The sequence below is a fragment of the Tripterygium wilfordii genome, chromosome 23 (genome assembly GCF_013401445.1).
Source record: "Tripterygium wilfordii isolate XIE 37 chromosome 23, ASM1340144v1, whole genome shotgun sequence".
Lineage (NCBI taxonomy): Eukaryota > Viridiplantae > Streptophyta > Magnoliopsida > Celastrales > Celastraceae > Tripterygium > Tripterygium wilfordii.
Window position 1 is genome coordinate 3,529,036 of NC_052254.1, and position 25,369 is coordinate 3,554,404.

General features: G+C 37.3%; 4 protein-coding genes and 1 pseudogene across 7 annotated transcripts; 4 read left to right on the forward strand and 1 right to left on the reverse strand.

Annotated features, from left to right (window-relative positions):
• Positions 1 to 1,370: 1,370 nt before the first annotated feature.
• On the reverse strand, positions 1,371 to 4,853 carry LOC119992863 (zinc finger CCCH domain-containing protein 25). 2 transcript variants are annotated; one of them, XM_038839666.1, is made up of 9 exons: positions 4,660 to 4,853; positions 4,031 to 4,129; positions 3,452 to 3,900; positions 2,995 to 3,064; positions 2,852 to 2,905; positions 2,410 to 2,478; positions 2,184 to 2,249; positions 2,031 to 2,099; positions 1,371 to 1,674 (listed from the first exon to the last, which is right to left on the reverse strand). In XM_038839666.1, exons 1-9 carry the CDS (start codon positions 4,768 to 4,770, stop codon positions 1,588 to 1,590), a joined length of 1,074 nt encoding a protein of 357 aa, XP_038695594.1. In that variant the 5' UTR covers positions 4,771 to 4,853; the 3' UTR covers positions 1,371 to 1,587. The 2 variants fall into 2 exon arrangements, with proteins under 2 accessions (XP_038695594.1, XP_038695593.1); XM_038839665.1 differs by having other exon boundaries at positions 2,852 to 2,914.
• Positions 4,854 to 5,995: 1,142 nt separating this feature from the next.
• On the forward strand, positions 5,996 to 8,305 carry LOC119993607 (annotated as a pseudogene).
• A 3,891-nt stretch (positions 8,306 to 12,196) lies between these two features.
• Positions 12,197 to 15,929, forward strand: LOC119992886. Its single transcript, XM_038839698.1, has 8 exons — positions 12,197 to 12,699; positions 13,099 to 13,236; positions 13,327 to 13,395; positions 13,494 to 13,565; positions 13,706 to 13,788; positions 13,875 to 14,006; positions 14,118 to 14,331; positions 15,381 to 15,929. The coding sequence occupies exons 1-8, from the start codon at positions 12,295 to 12,297 to the stop codon at positions 15,423 to 15,425; spliced, it is 1,158 nt and encodes a 385-aa protein (XP_038695626.1). The 5' UTR covers positions 12,197 to 12,294; the 3' UTR covers positions 15,426 to 15,929.
• Positions 15,930 to 16,778: 849 nt separating this feature from the next.
• Positions 16,779 to 22,884, forward strand: LOC119992861 (pentatricopeptide repeat-containing protein At1g31430-like). Of its 3 annotated transcripts, none has more exons than XM_038839660.1 (4): positions 16,779 to 16,976; positions 17,500 to 19,696; positions 19,783 to 19,914; positions 21,961 to 22,884. In XM_038839660.1, exon 2 carries the CDS (start codon positions 17,652 to 17,654, stop codon positions 19,581 to 19,583), a length of 1,932 nt encoding a protein of 643 aa, XP_038695588.1. In that variant the 5' UTR covers positions 16,779 to 16,976; positions 17,500 to 17,651; the 3' UTR covers positions 19,584 to 19,696; positions 19,783 to 19,914; positions 21,961 to 22,884. The 3 variants fall into 3 exon arrangements, with proteins under 3 accessions (XP_038695588.1, XP_038695591.1, XP_038695590.1); XM_038839663.1 differs by lacking the exon at positions 21,961 to 22,884 and adding an exon at positions 20,041 to 20,275 and having other exon boundaries at positions 19,783 to 19,924; XM_038839662.1 differs by lacking the exon at positions 21,961 to 22,884 and adding an exon at positions 20,041 to 20,275.
• On the forward strand, positions 22,754 to 25,149 carry LOC119992862 (3-ketoacyl-CoA synthase 11). The gene is made up of 2 exons (XM_038839664.1): positions 22,754 to 22,883; positions 23,409 to 25,149. The coding sequence occupies exon 2, from the start codon at positions 23,419 to 23,421 to the stop codon at positions 24,964 to 24,966; it is 1,548 nt and encodes a 515-aa protein (XP_038695592.1). The 5' UTR covers positions 22,754 to 22,883; positions 23,409 to 23,418; the 3' UTR covers positions 24,967 to 25,149.
• Positions 25,150 to 25,369: the final 220 nt, after the last annotated feature.

A 25,369-nucleotide genomic window follows, 5' to 3' on the forward strand; every position in this document is an offset into this window, starting at 1 on the left:
TTTAAAAAAAAAAAGAGTATGGTAAGCTGGAAGAGTTGGCGCCGCATACTCTATCCAATTATTAATTAACGTGGTAATCGTCGTTATTGTGGACCAACGAGGTTGATATGCGGGGGCATTTGCCACGTGATGTCAAGCAAGCGTGGTATGGGTATGGGGAGAGGGAAACAGGCTGGCGGGCCGGCTTTTCTATGTGGATGGACCATGTCCACTATCAAAGCCATAAACTAAGAACTTGACACAAGTCATTAATCGTATTCGTACCTGTGACGGTCCCCGTTAAGTGAGATATTGATTTTTGGACATTATAATTTGCCCCCCACTCTCTAAGTTGAGAGCGGTTCGAGTTGGAGAGTAGCTTTGTCGACTACATGTCTTTTGTATTCTGATTTTTTATTTGCTTGTTAAGGAAGTGTTTATCAAAAAAAAGGAAGTATTTACCCTGTATGACTAACTTCGGTTTAGATGACAACAATGTGTTTGCTCATTTAACTTGATTTTGGTGCTCGCAGCCTGGTAGTATTTTACTACACGTTGAACCCGAATTGGGTTTCGATAGTATTAACATTGTGACTACTTTTTGATTGTAGATTCGGGCATCTACAATCATAATGCATGACCAGCTACAATTGATAAAGCCGGTTGAAGAAACAATTATTACAAACATGACTCTAGATGTGGGCTCCATTTATCTATTAAAAAATTTAACCTTTGGGCCTAGAAAGAATTAACATGAAAGCAACATGATAGAAAAATGGAGTTTCTTGTTTGTGAAGATGATTGTTGGGTTGCGCATTATGCTTGTGGCTAAATCAGATGATGAGTCATAAGACATAAAAGAACCACCTACCTTTCTTCCCTAAAACTAATCTTGTGTCATAGATGTGGACTGATAGTATTATGTTGAAATCTCAATAACCATATTGAGATTTCAACATAATAATGGTGGTCAAATGAAGGGGCAAAAAAAAACACCAGAATGAAGAAAAGAGAAGGTCAAATGTACACTCGAAGGCTTCTTAGAGCAACAACAATGGTGTAAATTTATATAGGGGAGGAAGTGTGTATTGGTACCGGTACAATAGTATAAATTTATAAACTTGATTTTTAATGTAATAGAGGTAGACCCAATATTGATTTTTTATTAAAATACTTGCAATGGTTCTAATCTAACGGGGCATGAGTGAGATTTTGATGAGACATGAATACAAAAGCGTGCACAACAATACAACTTTGTTCATTAATATCTGCAGGGGAAAATAAAGATCAAGTCGACGCCAATATCATCGACGCAAAAATGGGCAGAAATGAAAAAGGAAAAAGGTGCCACCAGCCAGAATACATGGGTTGTGACTCAGAAACAAACAGGATCAAGTATCGAAATTTGACCGCATTTTGAAATTTTCATCCAATAAAGATGTACTTGCTAGACATTAATATGACTCCGCGATATCGAGCTTCGAATTAGAGAGGGCATTTAACATTTGATCCAATAAGATCTACTACTACTACTGCATATATCATATATGAACATTTGTGATATACAAATACGATCTATAAGTCAGTTGCACAACTTACAGCATGAATTCATGCATTGCCATTTGCTAGAACTCCATCCCTTGAACCAGCATTATCACCCATCTCATTTCCAGTCATGGAAGAATCAACAAGATACTGAAAAGGAAAGCACTGAGTTAGTATTTTCATGTACCACCCTAATTTTCTCTTTCACCAGGCTTGTTAACAGATTTATAGTTTATACCACACCCTTCATCGCGAGGGAATACTTCATCACCATAGTGTTCTATGATAGCACATAATTAACCACAACACAAAAATGAGAAATGTCGCATATATATATATATAAGAAACCATCAGATCATATCAAAAGTAACTGACATTGTTGCCTGTGGTATTGAAATGCATCAACATTTGACATCATACAATGTGATTGACAAAGTTACTCAAAACATCTCTAACTATGGGGATTCATATAAATAAAAATCGTAGCAGGGTGAGGAGGCTAGAACCTTAAGTTCCTCTTCACAGTTTTTTAGCTTTTCAGTGTAGTCCCTTACTTTTAGAAAACCTTTATGCAGCTGCAGATCATTCAAAAATCTGGCCATTAACAACATCCAATGGGTTAATGGAGTGAACAAATAACAAATAATAATGGGGATTACCTTGCTCAGTTGTGATTGCCGTTGAGAAGAAAGCTTTTTCGCTGAAATTAGGGCATCCTCTAGCTTCTGTAGTCACAGACAAATCTCAGAAACAATACTAAACTAACCTTGAATCATGAAACTCCAATAAAATGGAATATCAACATACCGATAATGAACTAACAAATGAGCCAATACCAGCTACTGTATAATTATAAATGCACAACAATAATTACAATAACAGTACCTTGGATTTTTTCTGCAAATCTAAAATAAGCTGGTGTTTCTCGCCTATCTGCTCTTCCATCAGAGAAACCTGACGGAATGGTCAATTTAATATTAACTTCAGAGTATACACACAGACGTGTGTGTCTAAAAAAGATTTAAGGAACAAAAAAAGGCAAATGAACAGACAGCCCCAATAAAACTTATGGATAACCTTTTGCAGGTTTTTAACAACCAGGAGAAAATGAAAGTGCTCTTTTATTTAGTCAAAAGCTAAGCATATCATAAATCTTGTGTTAAACACTTTTAGGGAGTATTCATAAATCATAGCAAGTTACCACAAAACCTGTCTCTCAGAACGAGACATCCTACAGCATCCATGATTTTAGTGACTATGAATGGTGAACATAGACGAGTGGTTATTATTTTCTTCTCACCATACAAACTCTAAAGATAATGCTAACCTCTGTTTTGAGATCTTCACGCCTTTGGCTTAATTTCTCAATCTGCTCTTCCACCTGAACACACTTCAGGAAAAAGAGTGCCATACTCAACACCATGCAAGTATACGCAAATGCAAGCATTCTGTAAGCCAACTATGCCTCACCTGACGCTTATATTTACGGCCAGATGAATCAGATGATAATTCTCTACTACGTCGGTCAATAACTGGAGAACTGCAAAAATTCAGAGTTCAATAAAATGTCCAGCCGATGTGTAAAACAAAAGCGACATAATGTTAGCATTACTTCTGAAGAACGTTTCAACTACTAGATTTTGTAAGAGAAATACAGGACATCATTATATTTACATAAGTAAACAACACTGTGCACAAGACTCCCGCAGTGGGCAGGGTCAAGGAGAGGTAAGATGTTCGTAGACCTTACCCCACATAATATGTGGAGAGGCTGTTTCCAGGAATTAAACTTGTGATGCACCCTTGCAACTCTACTTACTACTAGGTCACATGTTCACCTCATGATATTTTCATATTCAATAAAAAATTACAGGTACTCCATTATCAATTGGCATATGAAATAACTCAATAAAGAAGTGTAGCTTACCCATTGTGTTTCCTGAAGTGTTGATCTTTGTTTATGATAGCAGTTTTGAGGTGACCATTGCTTACATCAACGTCCACACCTTGATCCCAATCCAAATCACGGTCCCTCTCGCGCTCTTGTTCATAGTTATCACTGTGATCTCGTTCATTGTCCTCCAGATCTTGGTCTGTATCTAAAAAATGATCCCTTGATTGATCATGATCATATGCAGGATCATATCCTCTTTCTCTATCTTCATTGCGATTCCAAGAATGACCTCGCTCTCTTGACCTATCATTGTAGGGATCCCTATGCCGATCTTCATCGCGATCATGATCCCTTTCTTGATTTCTTGCCCTACCCCAATTGGTACCCCTATCTGCATTTCGTCGAACATGATCTCGACTGAAATTTGATCTTTGACTTCGGGTGGTTACTTCATTTACTCGCACAACTCGTCCATCAATAGTCTGATTACACAGTTAACAATGTTAAAGAACTTGAACTTTGAAAATCTAACAGAAAACCAATATTCCAGGCATCAATAGCATTGATAGTGATGCCAGATATTTGCTAGTCAAAAAGGTAGAAGATACATACTTTTCCGTCCATATCATTGATGGCATCAATTGCAGAACGAGGATTTGTGAATGTCACGAAACCATAGCATTTCCCTCTAGTTTTCTGGTCATTAATAATCTGCGGCAAGAATATCAAAAAAATCACAATCATATACCCTCTTCAACTTCAAGTGTATAGCAATGCATACAAGCACACCAAAAAAGCGTTAAAGGTGTGCATCATCTGAAATGTTCCATGTTTTCAAAAAAAAAAAGGCATGCATCGTCCAGTTAAAACAAAACACTGGACTGAACAAACATATTTTGAAAAAATGATTTGATTCCGTTCCATCGATTCACACGCTAAGTAATTTAAGACGAAATGCATACGTTCTAACTATTGGAAGGGAATTCCTTGAAAGATATAGACTTCGTTCATGGTTCAAAAACTTGGTGTTCCTTGGAGCTCTCACACTTTGAGTACCCAAAATGAATTAACTAAAAGGTTCAGTTTCCAAAATCAATTAGACAGATCAAGATTAAACAATTAATCAAGATAAAAAACAATTGACTAATCAAAATATAACCAAAACGGCCAAAACAAATTCCCCAATGGCGTAAGAACCCTAGAAAAAATAGCTTAATGATAAAGAGGTGTAAAAGCTAGACCTTAACGGCCACAATAGCGCCGTAGATATTGAAGACCCTGCGAACGGAATCTTCAGTGGCGTCGTAGGGAAGCCCTCCTACGTATACCGAGTTCTCGTCGTCGACCGTCATTTCGTAGTTCCAAAAGATCAACTTCGTTGCTCTGCGTCTTACTCCGCCACTCCCCACTTGAATTTCATAGTTCGGAAAAGTGGAAAACGAGTACAAGTCCCGGCCTGCAATAACTTATGGGCTCAATTTTGTGCTTGGGCCAGGCCCTTGGTCAATCGCAATAAGTCTTCAGTCCTGTTAGGGAGCAGTTATTCGCACACGATTTTCGATTCAATGCACACACTTACTTAATACATTGCATTCTTTTTGTAATACACACATTAATTTTCCCAAATTATCATTTCATATATGCTAATCACAAAATACACACTTTAATTTTCCTGTTGAGGATTAATGGGCCTAGCCAAACTGCATCAAAGATACATACACCCTGTAACATGCACAACCTACCCTAACACCGCCGTCCAACCCAAACACTGTCCTATTGAGGCTTAGGGTTACGGAGTTTAATTTAATGTAATTGTATTGAGTAAAAAAATATGGATGCAAAGAATAAATAGATTTTAAGTTTAAGGTAATTTTACATAAGGTTGATTTGGTAAACTTAAATATTTTAAAAAAATGTGTGTGCAATGAATCGAAGTTCGTGTGCCAATATCAACTCCCATCCTATTATTCACCAAGTCCCAACCTTTACTAACTTATGGGCTAAATTTTGTGCTTGGGCCAGGCCCATGGTCAATTGCGATAAAATTTTTGGGCCCTGTTATTCACACCCCTTGACCCATAATCATACATTCACACTCGTAAACAGAAGACAAAACAACAAAGAGTTGAGTCTTTGACTCTTTTCATGTGGTTTCTTACTTTCTTCACAAAATGTTTTTTTTTTTTTTAAGTTTTGTGACCAAAAAAAAAAAACTTGTGAACAAATATTCATTAACCCAGATCCGGTCATAGGAGAGTAGTGATTAAATGATATACAAATTATTTTCACAAAAATATTTTGTGGGATATAAAAAATGATATTTGGGATTCAATCTTTTTTCCTGAGGGTCTCATATTTTTTTACGGCATTTTTTGTTATGATATCCCACGTCGGTTGGGACACCTCAAATCATGTGGTTTATAATGAAACTCAAGTCCCTATCAAACTTAGACGATGAGCCAACAAAACTTTGAGGACAATTTGATGTATCCATAGTGAACTGAAATTTCGTAGAAGACAATATATTTTAGTGGGATTGAGTTTCTATCCTCGTAAGAGGCTTTTTGATGAGTCTAAACACCATTAAGTGAGACGGTCACGGCCGGGCTCGACCAGAAATCATGCATTTCTCTTCTGAAGAACTGCAGATCGATGGCACATCTCAAACAAATCCGTGCCCAGATGTTCAGGGTTGGGATCCATCAGAGCCCGGACGCTGTCAAAAAGCTCATGGCGTTTTGCGCGGACCCGTCTCATGGAAGCCTGCGCTACGCAGAGACAGTGTTTGATTGCATACAGCACCTGTGTTTGCTTATATACAATCTCATGATAAAAGCATTTGCCAAGAAGGGTCGCTTCAGGAAGGCACTTTCCTTGTTTCAAAATTGAGGGGAGATGATTTGTCACCCGATAATTTCACGTACCCATTTGTTTTCAAAGCGACTGCGTGCTTAGGAGAGGTTTTGGAGGGTGCAAAGGTTCATGGGTTCGTCGTAAAATCTGGGCTTCAGTTTGATACCTACGTGTGTAGCTCAATTATGGATATGCATGCACTATTGGGCGATATTGAGTGTATGAAGGAGGTGTTTGATGAAATGCCGGAAAGACATGTGGTTTCTTGGAATGTGATGATTTCTGGGTATGTTAGAAGCCGGAGATTTGACGATGCTATTAATGTTTTTATGCGAATGCGCCAACACAGTGATTTAAAGCCTGATGAGGCTTCAGTTATAAGCACTCTATCAGCTTGTGCGGCATTAAAAAATTTGGAACTTGGGAAGGAAATTCATCGTTATGTTAATGAAGAGCTTGGATATACTAGTCCAATTATTGTAAATGCTTTGTTAGACATGTATTGTAAATGTGGGTGTCTGAGTACAGCTCGTAAATTTTTTGATGAGATACCGAGTAAGAATGTCATTTGTTGGACAAGTATGATGTCCGGATATGTGAACTGTGGTCAGCTTGATGAAGCTAAAAAGTTGTTTGAAAGAAGTCCAACTAGAGATATTGTTCTTTGGACGGCTATGATTAATGGGTATGTGCAATTGAATCGTTTTGATGAAGCAGTGGCATTGTTTCGAGAGATGCAAATCAACAGAGTTAAACCAGATAAATTTATAGTTGTTGCTCTCCTTACTGGTTGTGCTCAGTTGGGAGCTCTAGATCAAGGGAAATGGATTCACGAATACATAGATGACAACCAAATTTCGATGGATGCAGTTCTTGGCACTGCTATTGTAGAGATGTATGCTAAATGTGGGTGCATAGAGAAAGCTTTGGAGATTTTCTACAGCTTAAGGGAAAAAGATGCAGCCACTTGGACTTCGATTATATGTGGGCTTGCCATGAATGGTAAGACAAATGCGGCACTCAAGTTGTTCTCAGAAATGGAAAGACTTGGGGCTAGACCTGATGATATCACATTTATTGGTGTTTTAAGTGCTTGTAGTCATGGAGGACTCATAGACAAGGGCCGCAAGTTATTTGATTCCATGAAACGTGTCTATCAAATTGAGTCGAAGTTGGAACACTTTAGTGTTCTGATTGATCTGCTTGGTCGAGGTGGGCTTTTAGATGAAGCAGAGGAGTTAATCAAGAAGATACCTGGCCAAAATAATGAAGTGGTTGTCCCACTTTACGGCGCTTTGCTTAGTGCTTGTAGAATTTATGGAAATGTTGGGATTGGTGAGCGTGTGGCAAAACAGTTGGTGAATTTAGGGGTGAAGGATTCCAGTGTTCTTACTCTTCTTGCCAATAGATATGCCTCACTTGACAGATGGGAAGATGTAACAAAGGCAAGAAGGAAAATGAAAGAACTTGGAATCAGAAAGTTTCCTGGATGTAGTTCTATTGATATTACCAGATAATCTCTCACGTGAAGTCTGCAATAACAAAACAAAGGCAGTCCCAACAGTTCCGGATTGAAAATGATATTGTAAATTAATATTTTCTATATATTTATTCTTTGTGACTAAGAGCTAGACACGTCACCCTTTTAGTTTAGTGAAATAGTTGTATATATAGCTTTTATTATCTTCGTTCTCTGTAACTTGAATACATGTCCTGTACAACAGTACAAGTTCTTCACATTATGAGATTCAGTCTTTGAACTCCTCTATTCTAATCGGTTAGATATTCCCTCTTTTGTGTTTCCACACACAAGAGTCTTTAGTTGTTTTAGATTTTTACAATTGAGATTAATGGAATAGTCCACGAGTTTGTTGTTGGAGATCTATCTCACCCAGAAATTAGAGAAATACACTCCATGCTAGAAAGGATAGCTAAACCATCATCGGGTTCTGAACAAAATGAAATGGAAGATGAGAACTTATATGCTATTGTATTTTTATGAAGAAAGCTCCCTTTCTGATATAAACGAGTGCTAACGTCTGTGGGTGTCATAAATCACCCAATTATTGAAAATGGATTTTGTTGGTTTGTCAAAGTTTTTTGCAGCCTCATTTGGGAGAAGAAAGCACTAGACTACTGCACTTTTATTGTATTGAAAATGAGCAATGCAAATGAAGCTGCGGAACTCCTCAACAAAACACTCTCCTTGTAACAGGTCATATTTAGCAAGGAATTACATTCCGATGCTTTTATTTTCTCTACAGTTATATATAATAATGCCTATCCATTCTTATTGAAATAATACATGATTTGAAGCATGCCATCAATGGTTAGTGTGGAGAGTCACTCAAGACAAACCATTGCTAGGTGCTTCTAACTAGGACAGAGGGTTCTAGATCCACTAATACAGCTATTACAGTCTCTTAAATACAAAACTACGAGGTGTTAATCCCGCGATGATTGGATACTCCTTAAACTGAAATCTTGATTGTTAATAATCTACTTAAGCAGCTGGAGCATAATCATAGTCAGTGTCGTCATCATCACCTTCTATGGATACTGCAGGAGCAGGAGCAGGAGCAGAATCATAATCTCCATTGTCGTCGCCTTCTAAGCAAGCTGCTGGGGCATAATCATAGTCGTCATCATCATCATCATCTCCATCGACATGCTTCTTGCGCCATGAGGCAACAACCATCTCGGGTAAGAGAGACATTTCGTACTGGCTAGTTTTAGAGTGAAAGAAGGATATATAAGAGCAACTATAATGTAGCTGATTGTGTTTTTTTGCTTGGAATGTGTTGTAGTACTTAGGAGGGAAGAGGGTAGTGCAGTGCTTTATGTAGAGGGAAGAAAAGGTGGTGCACCCATTTTGGCACAAGTGAAACACATGGGGAGTGTGTAGCTGTGCTTGAAGGGTGTGGTTAACCTGATGCTTCTGTAATAGGTGATGCCATGTTGTCCAGCCAACTAGGAATCCACATGACAGCTCAGCGGACACGTAGGTAGTAATAAATTTTGATTTGTGGTAAAGGCAGCATCTTCTGGTCACAAGAAATGTGGGATTTTTTTGGAAGAATGCCAAGTGGTAGTGGTAGTGGAAATGGATGCCTTTTTCATGTTAGGGTTTTTAAAACTGCATTATTGGGAGTTGCGTGATTATTATATATATACACAGGCAACTATGTAAGGGATTCAGATTGGGTGTTTTTTTTTTGCCTTTTCCCCTCTGTTACTTCTTGAAATGTAAATTCACCATTTCTTTTCCTTGAAATGTAAATTCACCATTCTTTTCCTTGGTGTTTGGGTGAAGGTTGCAGAAAAGTCTGGATTCTTGGTGACATGACAGCTTTCAGGCCACAAGATGGCAAAATGAATTACAGGGAATTTGATTCTATATGTAAGGTGCACTATAGTGATTAGCTTTAGCTTATTGTTTGTATCTTTTGGTTCATTTAATTATATATTATATATATATATATATATTATATATATACACACACAACACACACGCGCACATACACGGCAGAAAATCAAGGTTATAATATTTATCATAAACATTCCATTACATCACCTTATAGCGGCTCATCAATCGTCACCATTGCCACAAAGGGTCGTAGACGTTGACCATTTGGATATCTTGTTTCTTTCTTTCTTTTCTTTTAATTAAATTTATAAAAGAGTGTTTTCGGGTTGTGATGTCATGAAAGTCTGTATCTACTTAGCTATTTAGAGCATTCACATTGAGCATTTACATTGTATTTCTTAACAGATTCTTTATTTTATCTACAAAATATCACTTTTTGATAATTTACAGATTCTCTATTCAACAAGCACTGCATCAGTATCTCTATTCTAAATCTCTATCGTATTAAAATATTAGTTTCATCTTATTTTATTATTTCTTTTGTGTATTATATGATTTCAAGTAAGGATTAAAATGTTTACGAAATATAATCTAGTTTATATACTAATTTTTAGACAAAATAATTAATATTAATTAAAAATAAAATATATTAGTAAATTTTTTTAATAATATTTATTAATTTATAATAAAGTAAAAACAAATATTCCCAACGGTTATATTTCAAAAGTACAAATTTTTAACAGTTATATTTGAAAAGTAAATATTCCTAGCGATTATATTTGAAAAGTAAAGATTTTTAACGGTTATATTTCTAAATTTATAAAAAGAGGCGACCTCAATTTGTTGCTTACAACAATTGCTTCCTTCATTCTTGCTCTCCAATTTCAACTCTATTGTATTTGCTATCATCATTTCCACAATCAAATGGGTTCATTTTTTAAAAAATGGTTTCAAGAATTTGTTTTCAACTCTTCCTCCGATGAAGAGTTAGAAGAGATGCTCGTATTCGAAGTGGAATAACAAAGGTTAGAGAGGATGCTAGTCTCATCATCACGTACTCCACGATTGTATATCAATCGTGGCTTTATTGAAGGGCACAAACGACTTGTCAATGATTATTTTGCAGAGAATCCGGTTTATCCTCCTAATCGATTCAGAAGAAGATTTCGAATGCGACGTGATCTATTCCTTCGCATTCAGTCTGTCGTAGAAGCTCATGAACCCTTTTTTCAACAAAAAATGGATGTAGATGGAAAGTTGGAAAGTTTCGAGACTTTATTGACCAATACATTCGCATCCAAGACAGAGAAATGCATACTCAACTTCAAGCTGACCTTGTGGAGCATTTGTAGAATATTCATAGCAATACTTAGTAATATTGTTGTTCGATATGTTTATTTTCTCGTAATCTTGTTCTTCGATTAAACTTTTGTATGCGTAAGCTTTAATTTATATGTTATTAATTTAATATTTTCTATTTTTATTAATTTAACATTTGTGTTGTTAGTTTTGTTTTAATATTAAGTTAATGTTTTTATTTTATCAATTAAATAGAATAGAATATTGTAATAGTTTAATAGAAAATTATGATATACAAAAAGTTCACAACCAGTACTAGAATATTTTATTGTGTTTTATTGTTTCAGATTCATTAATGTATCGCTACACTTATTGCACCATAACCAATTGTCGGTATTATATATAGTTGGGACAAATATCGTTGTAGGTGTGTTTTGACTTCAATCTGTACGACTTTTGTGGTATTATAGCAACAGAACTCTTAGGTAGCCTAGTGGTGAATTTTTTTGGTATCAAACTATATGAAGTTGAAGGTCCTAAGTTTGATTCATACCGGGAGCAATATTTTTGCGGCCACGCATTCGATTTTGGTCCAACTTACTTTGTAGTGAGATGAAAATTTTTTATGGTGTCGTTCTCAGTCTCACGGGCCTCAAGGCTAGAGTTTGGACATGTTCAAATGACAAGCATGTTAGTTATCGATTATCAAAAAAAATGTATTCTTTTTCTTCTTTTAATTAATGGTTTAGGTTTTTTACGTGAAGTGTTCAATATAGAACTGGATTCCTACCTACTTTATATTTGACTCCTTTGATTTTCTTAACCTTAGCTATTGTTACTGGGTCATTATACGTGTTTTGGTGATATGACATAAGAAGGGATATGAATACCACACAATAATACATTTGTGCTTGCTTTGTCAAGGATGTCGAAGCCAAACCAACTAATTTTCAAAAAGTAAGCAAGGGGGTTAGCATGGGGCCAACCGAAATCCATGCCCTCATATGCTTGGCTCAATAAAATAAGGCTATCAAAATGATATTGTTGTGTCATCATTTTGATCCATTATGCAACAAAATTTACAAAAATCACACTTATTCCCCAACATAATGGCACCATTGCAATTGATTAGGGTTCTACACTTCTACTCGTAAATTTTAATATAATAAATTAACATCTTTTGATCAATTTAGTATTTTTGAAATTTAAGAAAAATGGCGAAACTTTTGGGCTAATGTGAAGAGTTTGGGCTAGGTAATGGCTACCATTTGTGTGGCTCAGATTCAGTGATGCCATCTACAATGTCTATCCAAGAAGCCCGAAGTCGTCATTCTGATTGATTAGCCCAACAAAGCAAATGGCCACCGCGCAACTTGCTGACCAAATTTCCCGGCCAAACCCAGCCTTGTGCGTCACCTCCCGTCGGCTAAGCGCCCCTGGTAAATCCCCCACTAACTCCTGCTCCTTCAAAACCAAAACCAAACAGAAAGCCTTTAGAACTGACCGAAATTTGAAGTGGGCTCTCAGGCTTAGCCTGGTGGAGCCAAGGCCAACTGTGGACGTGAAGCAGTTGGTGGACTTCTTGTACGATGATCTTCCGCACCTGTTCGATGATCAAGGCATCGACCGGAGGGCGTACGATGAGCAAGTGAAGTTCAGGGACCCAATTACCAAACATGATACCATAACTGGCTATCTTTTCAACATTTCCCTCTTGAAGATTCTCTTCAGACCCGACTTCTACTTGCACTGGGTTAAGCAGGTTTTGCATTTTTTACTAGTTTCTTTTTTGGTTGATAGACCAAGTGATGTATTTTGTATTTGCATTCAAATAATTGAAGAATTTTCTTTATTGAGATTGATGTTACTTGATTTCTGTTGTCTGTTGATAAAATTATTCCTTACTTGTAATCCAAGATTGGACATTGATATATGATATGATGTTGAGAGGCAGGGAAATTTTAATAATTAAGTTTTCCATTAGAGTTGCAGAGTTGCTTTATCTAAAAGCTTGTTAATTTCTATTTATTTTTAAGAATGGATGATAGTGTATCATAAAAGAATGTATGATTGTGTTTATGTTTTGATGACAGTTGGAAGATCAATTCAACAATTAGTTTCTTTTGGGTTTTTCTTCTTGGACTGATTGCACTTGCTATAGACAGGACCTTATGAATTAACTACAAGATGGACTATGGTGATGAAGTTTATCCTTCTGCCATATAAACCAGAGCTGATCTTTACAGGAACTTCTGTAATGGGCATCAACCCAGAGACTGGGAAGTTTTGCAGTCACGTGGTATATGATTCTCCTTGCTTATGATGACAAAACAAGGATACACTCTGTGAATCAGCAGATATCACTAATTCATGGTGTTCTAATTTGAAGGATTTTTGGGATTCAATAAAGAGAAATGAATATTTTTCTTTAGAAGGATTGTGGGATGTATTTAAGCAGGTATTCACTCTTTTTTTAACTGTATGATCGTATAGGACTGTCATTTGGAAATGAAATTGCCATCACTTGTTATAATTGGTATGGTCTAATTCTTTCAGTTGCGGATTTACAAGACTCCAGAGTTGGAATCCCCAAAATATCAGATACTTAAGAGGACTGCTGATTATGAGGTCAGCCTGCCTTAGCTTGGAGAAAATGTTTGAATGACCATAAATTGTGTTCTTATTCCTACCTTTTTGGTTTGAGTGAAACCTAATTCTACTGGTTTTCTCTACCATATCGGTTGTATGTGATTTGAGAATATTCACAGGTAAGAAGGTACAGTTCATTTATAGTGGTTGAAACAAATGGGGACAAACTAGCGGGGTCAACTGGCTTTAATGATGTTGCCGGGTGAGCAATTTTCATGATATATTATGTTTTTGTTGTCTGTCGATTGTCGACTTGGATGTTGTAAATAATCAATTCAATCTGTGTAGGTATATTTTTGGAAAGAACTCTAAAGGGGAGAAGATACCCATGACTACTCCTGTTTTCACGCAGGCACTTGATGCCGAGCTATCCAAAGTGTCCATTCAGATTGTTCTTCCATTGGACACAGATATAAGCTGGTAGCGGATTCGTTTGGAACCAAGCTCATAAGACTGATCAAATTCATTAAAATTAAAACTATTACTTTTATTTCATAGCATAAGCAGTTAAAAGCAGCTTTCTTTGTCCAGTCTCCCAGATCCTAATCAACAATCAATTGGTTTAAGAAAGGTGGAAGGAGGCATTGCAGCAGTATTGAAGTTCAGTGGAAAACCCACTGAGGATATCACTCTTGAGAAAGAGAAAGCATTGCGGTCTAGTCTTATTAGAGATGGTCTTAGACCTCAGATGGGTTGTTTGCTTGCTCGCTACAACGATCCAGGGCGAACATGGAGCTTTATAATGGTATGATACAGATAACAGTAATCCCTGAAAGCACATAACATTTAGCATGTTCCCAGTTTTAGCTAGAAATTTGAGTTGAACAACTTTGACATTCTGATTTCGTGGTTCTTCTATTGTTATGTGGAAAATAGTGTTCACTTTGGTAGAAGGGCACTTGACCCGAATGTCTTAATGTGGAAAGTTATGATGGTTCAACTGAAAATCCTGTTTCTGTTATATTTTATTAAACAGTTCTGCTGTCGAAGGCAGAGATGAAGGAAAGTTGGCTCTCAAATCTTAAACTTTGTTTTAGTGGAACTTGTTCCAATATTTTTGAGAGGCTTAAACCTTGATTTGTTTTTCTGCCTTCTTTGGGTTGCACCCCCTCGGTGCCGTTAATAAAAATTTTCTTGTAAAAAAAAAGAAGAAGAAGGCAGAGATGAAGGAAATTCTCATTCCTAGGATTATCCACAAAAAGCTCTTATTCGTATTTTGTTTTCACTAAGGCTCAAAAAATAGATAACAATTTGAGATTCAAGAGTTATTTGGAGCTTGAATCATAATAGTGAAACTTAATTACTACATTTCCCGTGAATTCAAAATCTGTATGTCAGAATGTGATTTCTCTTCAGATCCCCATTTTCATGGCCAGCGATCCAAATGGCAAGAAATCTCCTTTCAGATCCCCATTTTCATGGTATTGTGTGTGTCCTGCTCCTCACTAACCATATTGTGTTGAATTCATTTTTAAACCACCATCCGGCTTTGGTGTTAAGTTACACTATAAAAATTCGCCATGCTCCAGAATTACAATACATGTTTATGCTGCAGTTCTGTGTACTTGTGTATAGCTGTATACAGATAAAACAACAGAGAAATAGAGAATAATCCATGTATTAGCCCAATATGTGCTTTTTTTTTGTGACGAAATGCAAACAGTTCTATGCAGCTGATTTTCTAGCTCATGTATCTCTGAATATGAATATGCTTGATTGCAACTTATTAATTTGTTTCTCTGATTTGTATTCCAACTATTGACACCTTTTCCTTTATGATTGGTGGCATCAAAGAGGAATGAAGTTCTTATTTGGCTTGAGGAGTTCAAGTTGGATTGATGTGTTAACTATATCCATCTGCTGACTGGAGTGCCCTGTTGATTGTTCTCCAGACCTTGAAGTTACCACGAGGACTTAAGTTTCAATGAATTATCATCAACGATTGATCGGTACAGGCATGTATAAGGATGGAAAAAAGAATAGCAAAAGAACAGTAAATTTACCCTAATTTGTTCACTTTTACTTCTTGTTGTAGTAAGATTGATAATTTTGATTATCATTCTTTCTTCTTTTGCTTGTTAAGATCACTAGAATTAGGCGTCTAAACCACCTGAAACTGTTGTAGTCACAACTGATATATGTTTTTTCAGTTTCTTATTAAACCAACTGTGGTTCTCGGCAGACTAATATGTCAGCCTGAGCCGGGTTTTGAGTTGAAAATGGATCAGTTCTCACAGAATCTGGTTGCAGTTTATTGTCAGTTCCGGGTCAAGTAATAATATTTTTGCAGAAATCTCTTGTATCCCCTACAAAGATAAGATATCGTTTGAAGCATTAGATACATTATTTGTGGGTTTTGCAAGATGGAATATGTGGACTAGCTTTGAGCCTTTGATATGCTGTAAGCCTGTAACCATGTTGGTTGCTTGGCGCATTCTGCATCTGTCAAGAATGACATCTCAATCCCAGGTCCCAACTGATTATCTTTAGGATTGTATACTTCAAATCAAATGCTTTTGTTGTTGGAAAAATATTAGAAAATTCATGGGAATTAACAAGGCATTTAGAGGGTGGAATGAGTGTGTGAATTACCAATTCTCTTGTTTGGTTGATTTTTGGGGGTCTATCTTTATGGTGAGAATGGTTATTTGGATAATGAATTTTAAAATGCAAAATATTACTCTATGAAAAAGGGCAATAGGAAGGTTGTCTTATTAAAATTCTCGCATTCATACTCATCTTTTATTTTCATATCAAATATGGTCATGTTCTCTTAACACCCACATTAGACTCACACTCAATTCAATTATGAATCAAATGTCTCGTAACGATCCTTAATTTATACAAAGTGGTATCGTTTTCTTTTTTCTTAATCATTGTGTCAAACAACAACAAGAGCCATTGGTCATGGATTAGGGGGTTCCGCAATTAGTTTCAAATTTTAGAGTCTATAATTGGAATCCAATGGCTTGAGAGATATACCACATCACACCACATTTTTGTTTTTTCATTTTTAAAATTTGTATGATTGTTTCTTTATCATTGGATACCATTGGATATAAATTATAGACTTTAAGAAATTACGGAGCCACCAAATCCATTGGCCATTGCCTTGCAAAATATTGGGCTACTTCAATCCATCTGAGAAAATTAAAAATCTTTAAGAAGCAGAGACACAGGACGCGCCGCCTTCACTTGTTGTCCTAAAAAAACGCGGGTATATTTCTCCACCTCTCCCTCGGTTTCTTCTCCGCTTTCGCTCCTCATATCCTCTTTGTTTTTCTATATTTCAATATCATAATTTCTCCCCAAGCTCCTTCTCTCTCTCTCTATGCATCTTTTTTCCTTTGGCTCTCTCCGACTAGAATCCGGACGGGACTGGCATTCAAGGTCAGTCTTTTTATTTTTATTTTTTATGAATTGATGTTCTAATACTATTCGTTTTGATCTGGGTTTTGCTTCTGCCATTGGTTATCTTGTATTATCTCAAACCTATTTAGTCCTAGATTTGAATGCTGAAATGCTGATATGTGTTTCGTGCATCACGGTGTTTAGTTGAAGATGTATTTCTGATGTGAATTTTGCGATCTGCCTTTCCTCTGCAAGCTTTTAATCGAGGGATCTTACGAGTTCCTTTTGTCATCGTAATCATGTTTGTATGCTTAACACATTGATTTAGATTTTCTGCCGCCTCTCCTTTGGAATGCCCAAAGTTTCTTCTTTTTTATATTCCTGTGTCATATATGAATGAAGAAGGAAGCATTTCTGATTGGTTTCAGCTATAGTTTAGGAAAATTTTACGAAATTTGAATTTTTTTCCTTCTCTGGTATGTTTTGAAGAAATTTGATTGCCCCATGTCCCCAACAAATTGAGAAGAAGAATATCTCACCAATGAGATTGAACTTTTGGCAGGGAAAAAATTGTCAGAGCCTAGACCAGATACGCCTTTGATCCCACCATCTACCTCTTCTTCATCATCCCGAAAGCTCCCTGATTTCAAATGCGTAGTGGGGGCAACTTTCCTTCCTTTGAATTAATTTCCCACTACTCTCTCGAGGATTCACATGTACTGTACGAACACGGCCAGGCTCGACCAGAAATCATGCATTTCTCTTCTGAAGAACTGCAGATCGATGGCTCATCTCAAACAAATCCATGCCCAGATGTTCAGGGTTGGGATCCATCAGGACCCGAACGCTGTCAAAAAGCTCATGACCTTTTGCACGGAACCGTCTCATGGAAGCCTGCGCTACGCAGAGATAGTCTTCGATTGCATACAAGACCCGTGTTTGTTTATATACAATCTCATGATAAAAGCGGTTGCCAAGAAGGGTCGCTTCAGGAACGCACTTTCCTTGTTTTCAAAATTGAGGGGAGATGGTTTGTCACCCGATAATTTCACATACCCATTTGTTTTCAAAGCGATTGCGTGCTTAGGAGAGGTTTTGGAGGGTGCAAAGGTTCATGGGTTTGTTGTAAAATCTGGACTTGAGTTTGATACCTATGTGAGTAACTCAATTATGGATATGCATGCACTATTGGGCGATGTTGAGTGTATGAAGAAGATATTTGACGAAATGCCGGAAAGAGATGTGGTTTCTTGGAACGTGATGATTTCTGGATATGTTAGATGCAGGAGATTTGACGATGCTATTAATGTTTTTAGGCGAATGCGTCAACGTAGTGATTTAAAGCCTAATGAGGCTTCAGTTGTAAGCACTCTATCAGCTTGTGCGGCATTACAAAATTTGGAACTTGGGGAGGAAATTCATCGTTATGTTAATGAAGAGCTTGGATATACCACTCTAATTATTGGAAATGCTTTGTTAGACATGTATTGTAAATGTGGGTGTCTGAGTACAGCCCGTAAAATTTTTGATGAGACACCGAGTAAGAATGTCATTTGTTGGACCAGTATGGTATCTGGGTATGTGAACTGTGGTCAGCTTGATGAAGCTAAAAGGTTGTTTGAAAGAAGTCCAACCAGAGATATTGTTCTTTGGACGGCTATGATTAATGGGTATGTGCAATTGAATCGTTTTGATGAAGCAGTGGCATTGTTTCGAGAGATGCAAATCAAAAGAGTTAAACCAGATAAATTTATAGTGGTTGCTCTCCTTACTGGTTGTGCTCAGTTGGGAGCTCTAGAGCAAGGGAAATGGATTCACGAATACATAGATGACAACCAAATTTTGATGGATGCAGTTCTTGGCACTGCTATTGTAGAGATGTATGCTAAATGTGGGTGCATAGAGAAAGCTTTGGAGATTTTCTACAGCTTAAGGGAAAAAGATGCAGCCACTTGGACTTCAATTATATGTGGGCTTGCCATGAATGGTAAGACAAATGCGGCACTCAAGTTGTTCTCAGAAATGGAAAGACTTGGGGCTAGACCTGATGATATCACATTTATTGGTGTTTTAAGTGCTTGTAGTCATGGAGGACTCATAGCCAAGGGCCGCAAGTTATTTGATTCCATGAAACGTGTCTATCAAATTGAGCCGAAGTTGGAACACTATAGTGTTCTGATTGATCTGCTTGGTCGAGGTGGGCTTTTAGATGAAGCAGAGGAGTTAATCAAGAAGATACCTGACCAAAATAGTGAAGTGGTTGTCCCACTTTACGGCGCTTTGCTTAGTGCTTGTAGAATTTATGGAAATGTTGGGATTGGTGAGCGTGTGGCGAAACAGTTGGTGAATTTGGGGGTGAAGGATTCCAGTGTTCTTACTCTTCTTTCCAATATATATGCCTCACTTGACAGATGGGAAGATGTAACAAAGGCAAGAAGGAAAATGAAAGATCTTGGAATCAGAAAGTTTCCTGGATGTAGTTCTATTGAGATTAGTGGAATAGTCCACGAGTTTCTTGTTGGAGATCTATCTCATCCAGAAATTAGAGACATACACTCCATGCTGGAAAGGATAGCTAAACCATCATTGGGTTCTGAACAAAACGAAATGGAAGATGAGAACTTATATCCTATTGTATTTTTATGAAGAAAGCTCCCTTTTTGATAGAAACAAGTGCTAACGATGGTACAATTCGTTATAGTGGTTGAAACAAATGGAGACAAACTAGCGGGGTCAACTGGCTTTAACGATGTTGCGGGGTGAGCGATTCTTATGACACATTATGTTTTTGTTGTCTGTCGAGTGTCGACTTGGAGGATGTAAATAATGGATTCAATCTGTGTAGGTATATTTTTGGAAAGAACTCTAAAGGGGAGAAGATACCTGTGTCTACTCCTGTTTTCACACAGGCATTTGATGCCAAGCTATCCAAAGTGTCCATTCAGATTGCTCTTCCATGGGACACAGATATAAGCTGGTAACAACTGGTTAACTTCATTTGTGATCAAGCTCTTAAGAGTTAAGACTGATCAAATTCAGTAAAAATAAAACTGTTACTTTTATTTCATAGTACAAGGAGTTAAAAGCAGCTATCTTTTTCTAGTCTCCCAGATCCTAATCAACAATCAATTAGTTCAAGAAAGGTGGAAGGGGGCATTGCAGGTGTATTGAAGTTCAGTGGAAAACCTACTGAGGATATCACTCGTGAGAAAGAGAAAGCATTGCGCCCTAGTCTTATTAGAGATGGTCTCAGACCCCAGATGGGTTGTTTGCTTGCTCGCTACAACGTTCCAGGGCGAACATGGAGCTTTATGATGGTATGATACAGTAATCCCTTATGGCACATGACATTTAGCATGTTCCCAGTTTTAGCTAGAAATTTGAGTTGAACAACTTTGACATTCTGATTTCGTGACTCTTCTTTTATTACATGGAAAATAGTATTCACCATGGTAGAAGGGCACTTTACCCGAATGTCTTAATGTGGAAAGTTATGATGGTTCAACTGAAAATCCCTTCTCTCTTATATTTTATATGTTCAACAGTTCTGCTGTCGAAGGCAGAGATGAAGGAAACTTTGGTTCCTAGGATTATCCACAAAAAGCTCTGATTCGTTTCTTGTTTTCACCGAGGCTCAAAAAATAGATAACAATTTGAGATTAAAGACTTATTTGAAGCTTGAATCATAATAGTGAAACTTAATTACTACCGTTCCTGTGAATTCAAAATCTATATGTCGTAATGGGATTTCTCTTCTGATCCCCATTTTCATGGCCAGCGAACAGAATGGCAAGGAAAACTCCTTATAAATCTAAAATCGGCATTTACTCGGTCTGTCATCTTTGGTTGGTTCAATTGTATTGACCATTCTCAGAGCTCCCATGGTATTTCGTGTGTCCTACTCCTTACAAACCATATTGGGTCTGTTTGGGAGTGCTTTGCATCTTGGTGCTGTGAGGTGAGGTGCTGTGAGATAAAAAGTTGTGGTGCTGTGAGGTGAGTTATATTGACAAAAAAGTTTGGCTTGTCACAAAAAAAAACTATGGTGAGGTGAGTTGATGTGCAGTTTAACGTTTGGATGAATAAAACTATGGTGAGGTGAAGTGAGTTAATAAATTATGAAATTTGTTTAATTTTAATTATAAATTATAATAAATGATTTTGTGAACCTAATTTATGAAAATTAATATTTGTTATATGATGATTTACTTTCTTAAAAATAAATTATTAATTTAGTTTATAACACTAATATATATTTTATATTAATATTGTTCAACTATTATTTAATTAAATATTGTTAAACTTTTAAAAAATTAATGCCACGGTTACAATTAAAAAAATTAAAATTTTAATTATTGTAATACTACCACGGAAGATCGAGGCTCCATGTAAAAAGGGATAAGGTTAGTACTGAAAGGGGTAAAAAATGTAATTATGAAAACTTTATTAGGACAAACTAGTAAAAAACCAAAGAAATTTGACGCCAATCTCCGTGTTTCTCTAAATGAAATCGCGTTCCGTGCTTCGCGTTTTTGGAGAAAGCAGCTCCGAGCTGCTTCGTCCAAAAAAGCCTTTTTGTGTGATGCCGTCCCAACGTACCACATGGCCAAATGATAATTTGCAATTGAAACTGTGGTTCATCTCATCGGATTGCGTTTTTTTTGTTCTAAACGCAGTGCCAAACGGGCACAATGCCCCCCCCCCGGCCGCTCTCTCTCTTCCCTTTAGTATAAGTTACACTAAAAAAGTTCGCCAACAGCTCCAGAATTACAATACATGTTCATGCTGCAGTTCTGTGACTTGTATATGGCTGTAAGCAAATAAAACAACAGAGAAATATAGAATAATCCATGTATTAGCCCACTATGTTTTCTTTTTTGTGATGAAATGCAAACAGTTCCATGCAGCTGATTTTTTTAGTTCATGTATCTCTGAATATGCTTGATTGCAACTTATTAATTTGTTTCTCTGCTTTGTATTCCACATATTGATACCATTTGCTTTGTGATTGGTGGCATCAAAGAGGAATGAAGTGCTTATTTGGCTTGAAGAGTTCAAGTTGGATTGATGTGTTAACTATAGCCATCTCCTCACTGGAGTGCCCTGTTGATTGTTCTCCAGGCGTCGAAGTTACCGCGAGAACTTAAGTTTCAATGAATTATCATCAACGATTGATCAGTACAGCTGTACAGGCATGTATAAGGATGGAAAGAAGAACAGTAAATTTACCCAAATTTGTTCTCTTGTACCTGTTTGTTGTTTTTTCCCGGTCAAATAAAGATATTTCGGCAGAAGTCTCTTGTATCCCCCACAAAGATGATATTGTTCGAATCATTAGAGACATTGTTGGTTGGTTTTGCAAGTTGGAATATATGTGGAGTACGTTGATATGCTGTAAACATGTGGGTTGTTTTGCGCATTCTGTATCTGTCAAGAATGACATCTCATTCCCAGGTCCCAGCTGATTATCTTTAGGATTGTATTCTTCTAATCAAATGTTTTTATTGTCGGGAAAATATTAGAAAATTCATGGGAATTAACCTGGCATTTAGAGGGTGGAATGAGTGTGTGAATTATCCGTTCTCTTGTTTGATTGATTTTGGGGACGGAATTCTAAATTCATTTGACTCTTTATATGATGAGAATGATTATTCTCGACGACGGGGATAATGGGTTTTAATATGCAAAATACGACTTTGTGCTTATTTTATTTTTTAAAGGCAGTACGCGCCGGCCGCCTTCACTTGTCGTACTCAAAAACGCGTGTATATTTTCTCCACCTCTCTCTCGGTTTCTTCTCTACTTCCGCTTCTCATATCCTCCTTGTTTTTTTATATTTGTATATCCTCATATCTCCTCAAGCTCATTTTCTCTCTCTCTCTCTCTCTCTGCAACCTTTTCCTTTGGCTCTCTACGACGTGAATCCGGACGGGACTCGCATTCGAGGTTAGTTTTTTTAATGAATTGATGTTCTAGTAGTATTCGTTTTGATCTGGGTTTTTGCGTCTGCCATTGATTATCTTGTATTATCTCAAATCTATTTAGTCCCGGATTTGAATGCTGAAATGCTGATCTGTGTTTCTTGCATCGCGATGTTTGGTTGAAGATTTGTTTCTGATGTGAATTTTGCGATCTGACTTTCATCTAATAGTAGAAGCGTCAATCTACAAGCTTTTGATAGAGGGATCTTACGAGTTAGTTTTCCATCGTAATAATGTTTGTATGATTAACACATTGATTTAGATTTCCTGCCGCCTTTCCTTTGGAACGCCCCAAAGTTTCTTGTTTTCATATTCCTGTGTCATATATGAATCAAGAAGGAAGCATTTCTGATTGGTTTCAGCTACAAGTTTAAGAAAATTTTAAGAAATTTGAATTTTTTTTTTCTCTGGGTTTTTATTTAATCTTCCCCCATATCCCCAACAAATTGAGAAGAAGAATATCTCACCAATCAGATTGAACTTTTGGCAGGGAAAAAAAAATGGCAGAGCCTAGACCAGATACACCTTTGATCCCACCATCTTCCTCTTCTTCACATTCCCGAACGCTCCCCGATTTCAAGAAGTCTATCAAGCTCAAATATGTGAAGCTTGGATATCACTACCTCATCACCCATGGAATGTACCTATTCCTTTCCCCTCTTGTGGTTGTGATTGCTGCTCAGCTCTCAACATTTTCACTCCAAGATTTTTATAGCATTTGGGAGAATCTCCAGTACAACTTTATTTCTGTGATCCTCTGCACTACTCTCCTTGTTTTTCTATTCACCATCTACTTTGTCACTCGTCCCCATCCTGTATACCTCGTTAACTTCTCCTGCTACAAGCCTGAAGAGGCAAGAAAATGCACCAAAAAGATTTTCATGGATCGATCTCAGATGGCTGGTGTGTTCTCTGAGGAGAATCTTGAGTTTCAGAAAAAGATCCTTATGAGATCTGGCCTCGGTGATTCTACATATCTACCAGAGGCTGTCTTGAACATTCCTCCCAACCCTTCTATGAAAGAAGCTCGGAAAGAAGCTGAGGCTGTAATGTTTGGTGCTGTTGATGATCTTCTGGCTAAGACTTCAGTAAATCCCAAAGATATTGGAATCTTGATTGTGAATTGTAGCTTGTTTAGTCCTACACCATCTCTATCTGCCATGGTTATCAATCATTACAAACTTCGAGGGAATATAGTCAGCTACAATTTGGGTGGGATGGGTTGCAGTGCTGGCTTGATCTCAATTTCTCTTGCTAAAGAACTTCTTCAGGTCCATCCTAACTCCTACGCGTTGGTGATCAGCATGGAGAACATCACATTGAATTGGTATTTTGGAAATGATCGATCGAAACTCGTCTCAAACTGTTTGTTCCGCATGGGAGGCGCTGCAATACTACTTTCTAACAAAAGATCTGACAGAAGAAGATCCAAATACCAATTGGTACATACTGTCCGAACTCACAAGGGTGCTGATGATAAGTGTTTTGCATGTGTTACCCAAGAAGAGGACTCTAATGGGAAGGTTGGTGTAACTTTGTCGAAGGAGCTCATGGGAGTTGCAGGAGATGCCTTAAAAACCAACATCACCACATTGGGGCCTCTTGTTTTGCCAATGTCCGAACAATTGCTTTTCTTCACCACACTAGTGGGGAGGAAACTTCTCAAGATGAAGATAAAGCCGTACATCCCAGATTTCAGACTAGCTTTTGAGCATTTCTGCATTCATGCTGGAGGAAGAGCTGTTTTGGATGAATTGGAGAAGAACCTGCAGCTTTCTGACTGGCACATGGAGCCATCAAGGATGACACTTTACCGGTTTGGCAACACCTCAAGCAGTTCTCTTTGGTATGAATTGGCCTATTCAGAAGCCAAGGGAAGGATGAAGAAAGGAGACAGAACATGGCAAATAGCATTTGGTTCAGGATTCAAGTGTAATAGTGCCGTCTGGAAAGCTCTAAAGACCATTAACCCTGCGAAGGAAAAGAACCCATGGATGGATGAAATTCACCAGTTCCCAGTGGAAGTTCCAAAGTTATCAACCATCTGAACTGCAAAACCAGTGATGCTCTTCTAATTCAGGTGTTAGGATTTATTCTTCCATTCCTACTCGGGCAGATTAGCACTCTAGCAGTAATTATTCGGATTGGGGACTACTTTATTTCAATTGTTGTAGGGGTATTTCTTTGTAACCCTTCTTCACATGTGGTTTTTGATTGGTATTCTTCTGCAATTGATTCATTGAGGGGGGGGGGGGGGGGAGGAATTTTGCGGGCATTTCGAGTTAGAACCAATTGATGGTTGTATTTTCATGACTTGCAATTAGATTATTGGTATTGAAATTGTTTCTTGTTCTTTGTTTTTGGCTATAAAGGTAAGAGAGGGAGAACCATCTTAGTACAAGGCAATTGCAAAAGATGATGGATGACTAAACTTTAGTAGAAGGAAGTTCA

What these genes read in the sequence shown, in the direction of transcription:
- LOC119992886 (XM_038839698.1), top strand. Translation starts at nt 12,295, where the DNA reads ATGGCCACCGCGCAACTTGCTGACCAAATTTCCCGGCCAAACCCAGCC. An exon ending in ACTTGCACTGGGTTAAGCAG is followed by an intron (nt 12,700 to 13,098) that starts GTTTTGCATTTT and finishes CACTTGCTATAG; the next exon opens with ACAGGACCTTATGAATTAAC. An exon ending in GGAAGTTTTGCAGTCACGTG is followed by an intron (nt 13,237 to 13,326) that starts GTATATGATTCT and finishes TCTAATTTGAAG; the next exon opens with GATTTTTGGGATTCAATAAA.
- LOC119992862 (XM_038839664.1), top strand. Translation starts at nt 23,419, where the DNA reads ATGGCAGAGCCTAGACCAGATACACCTTTGATCCCACCATCTTCCTCT.
- LOC119992861 (XM_038839660.1), top strand. Translation starts at nt 17,652, where the DNA reads ATGTACTGTACGAACACGGCCAGGCTCGACCAGAAATCATGCATTTCT.
- LOC119992863 (XM_038839665.1), bottom strand. Translation starts at nt 4,770, where the DNA reads ATGACGGTCGACGACGAGAACTCGGTATACGTAGGAGGGCTTCCCTAC. An exon ending in TCAATGATATGGACGGAAAA is followed by an intron (nt 3,901 to 4,030) that starts GTATGTATCTTC and finishes CTGTGTAATCAG; the next exon opens with ACTATTGATGGACGAGTTGT. An exon ending in GTGAAGATCTCAAAACAGAG is followed by an intron (nt 2,479 to 2,851) that starts GTTAGCATTATC and finishes CCATTCCGTCAG; the next exon opens with GTTTCTCTGATGGAAGAGCA.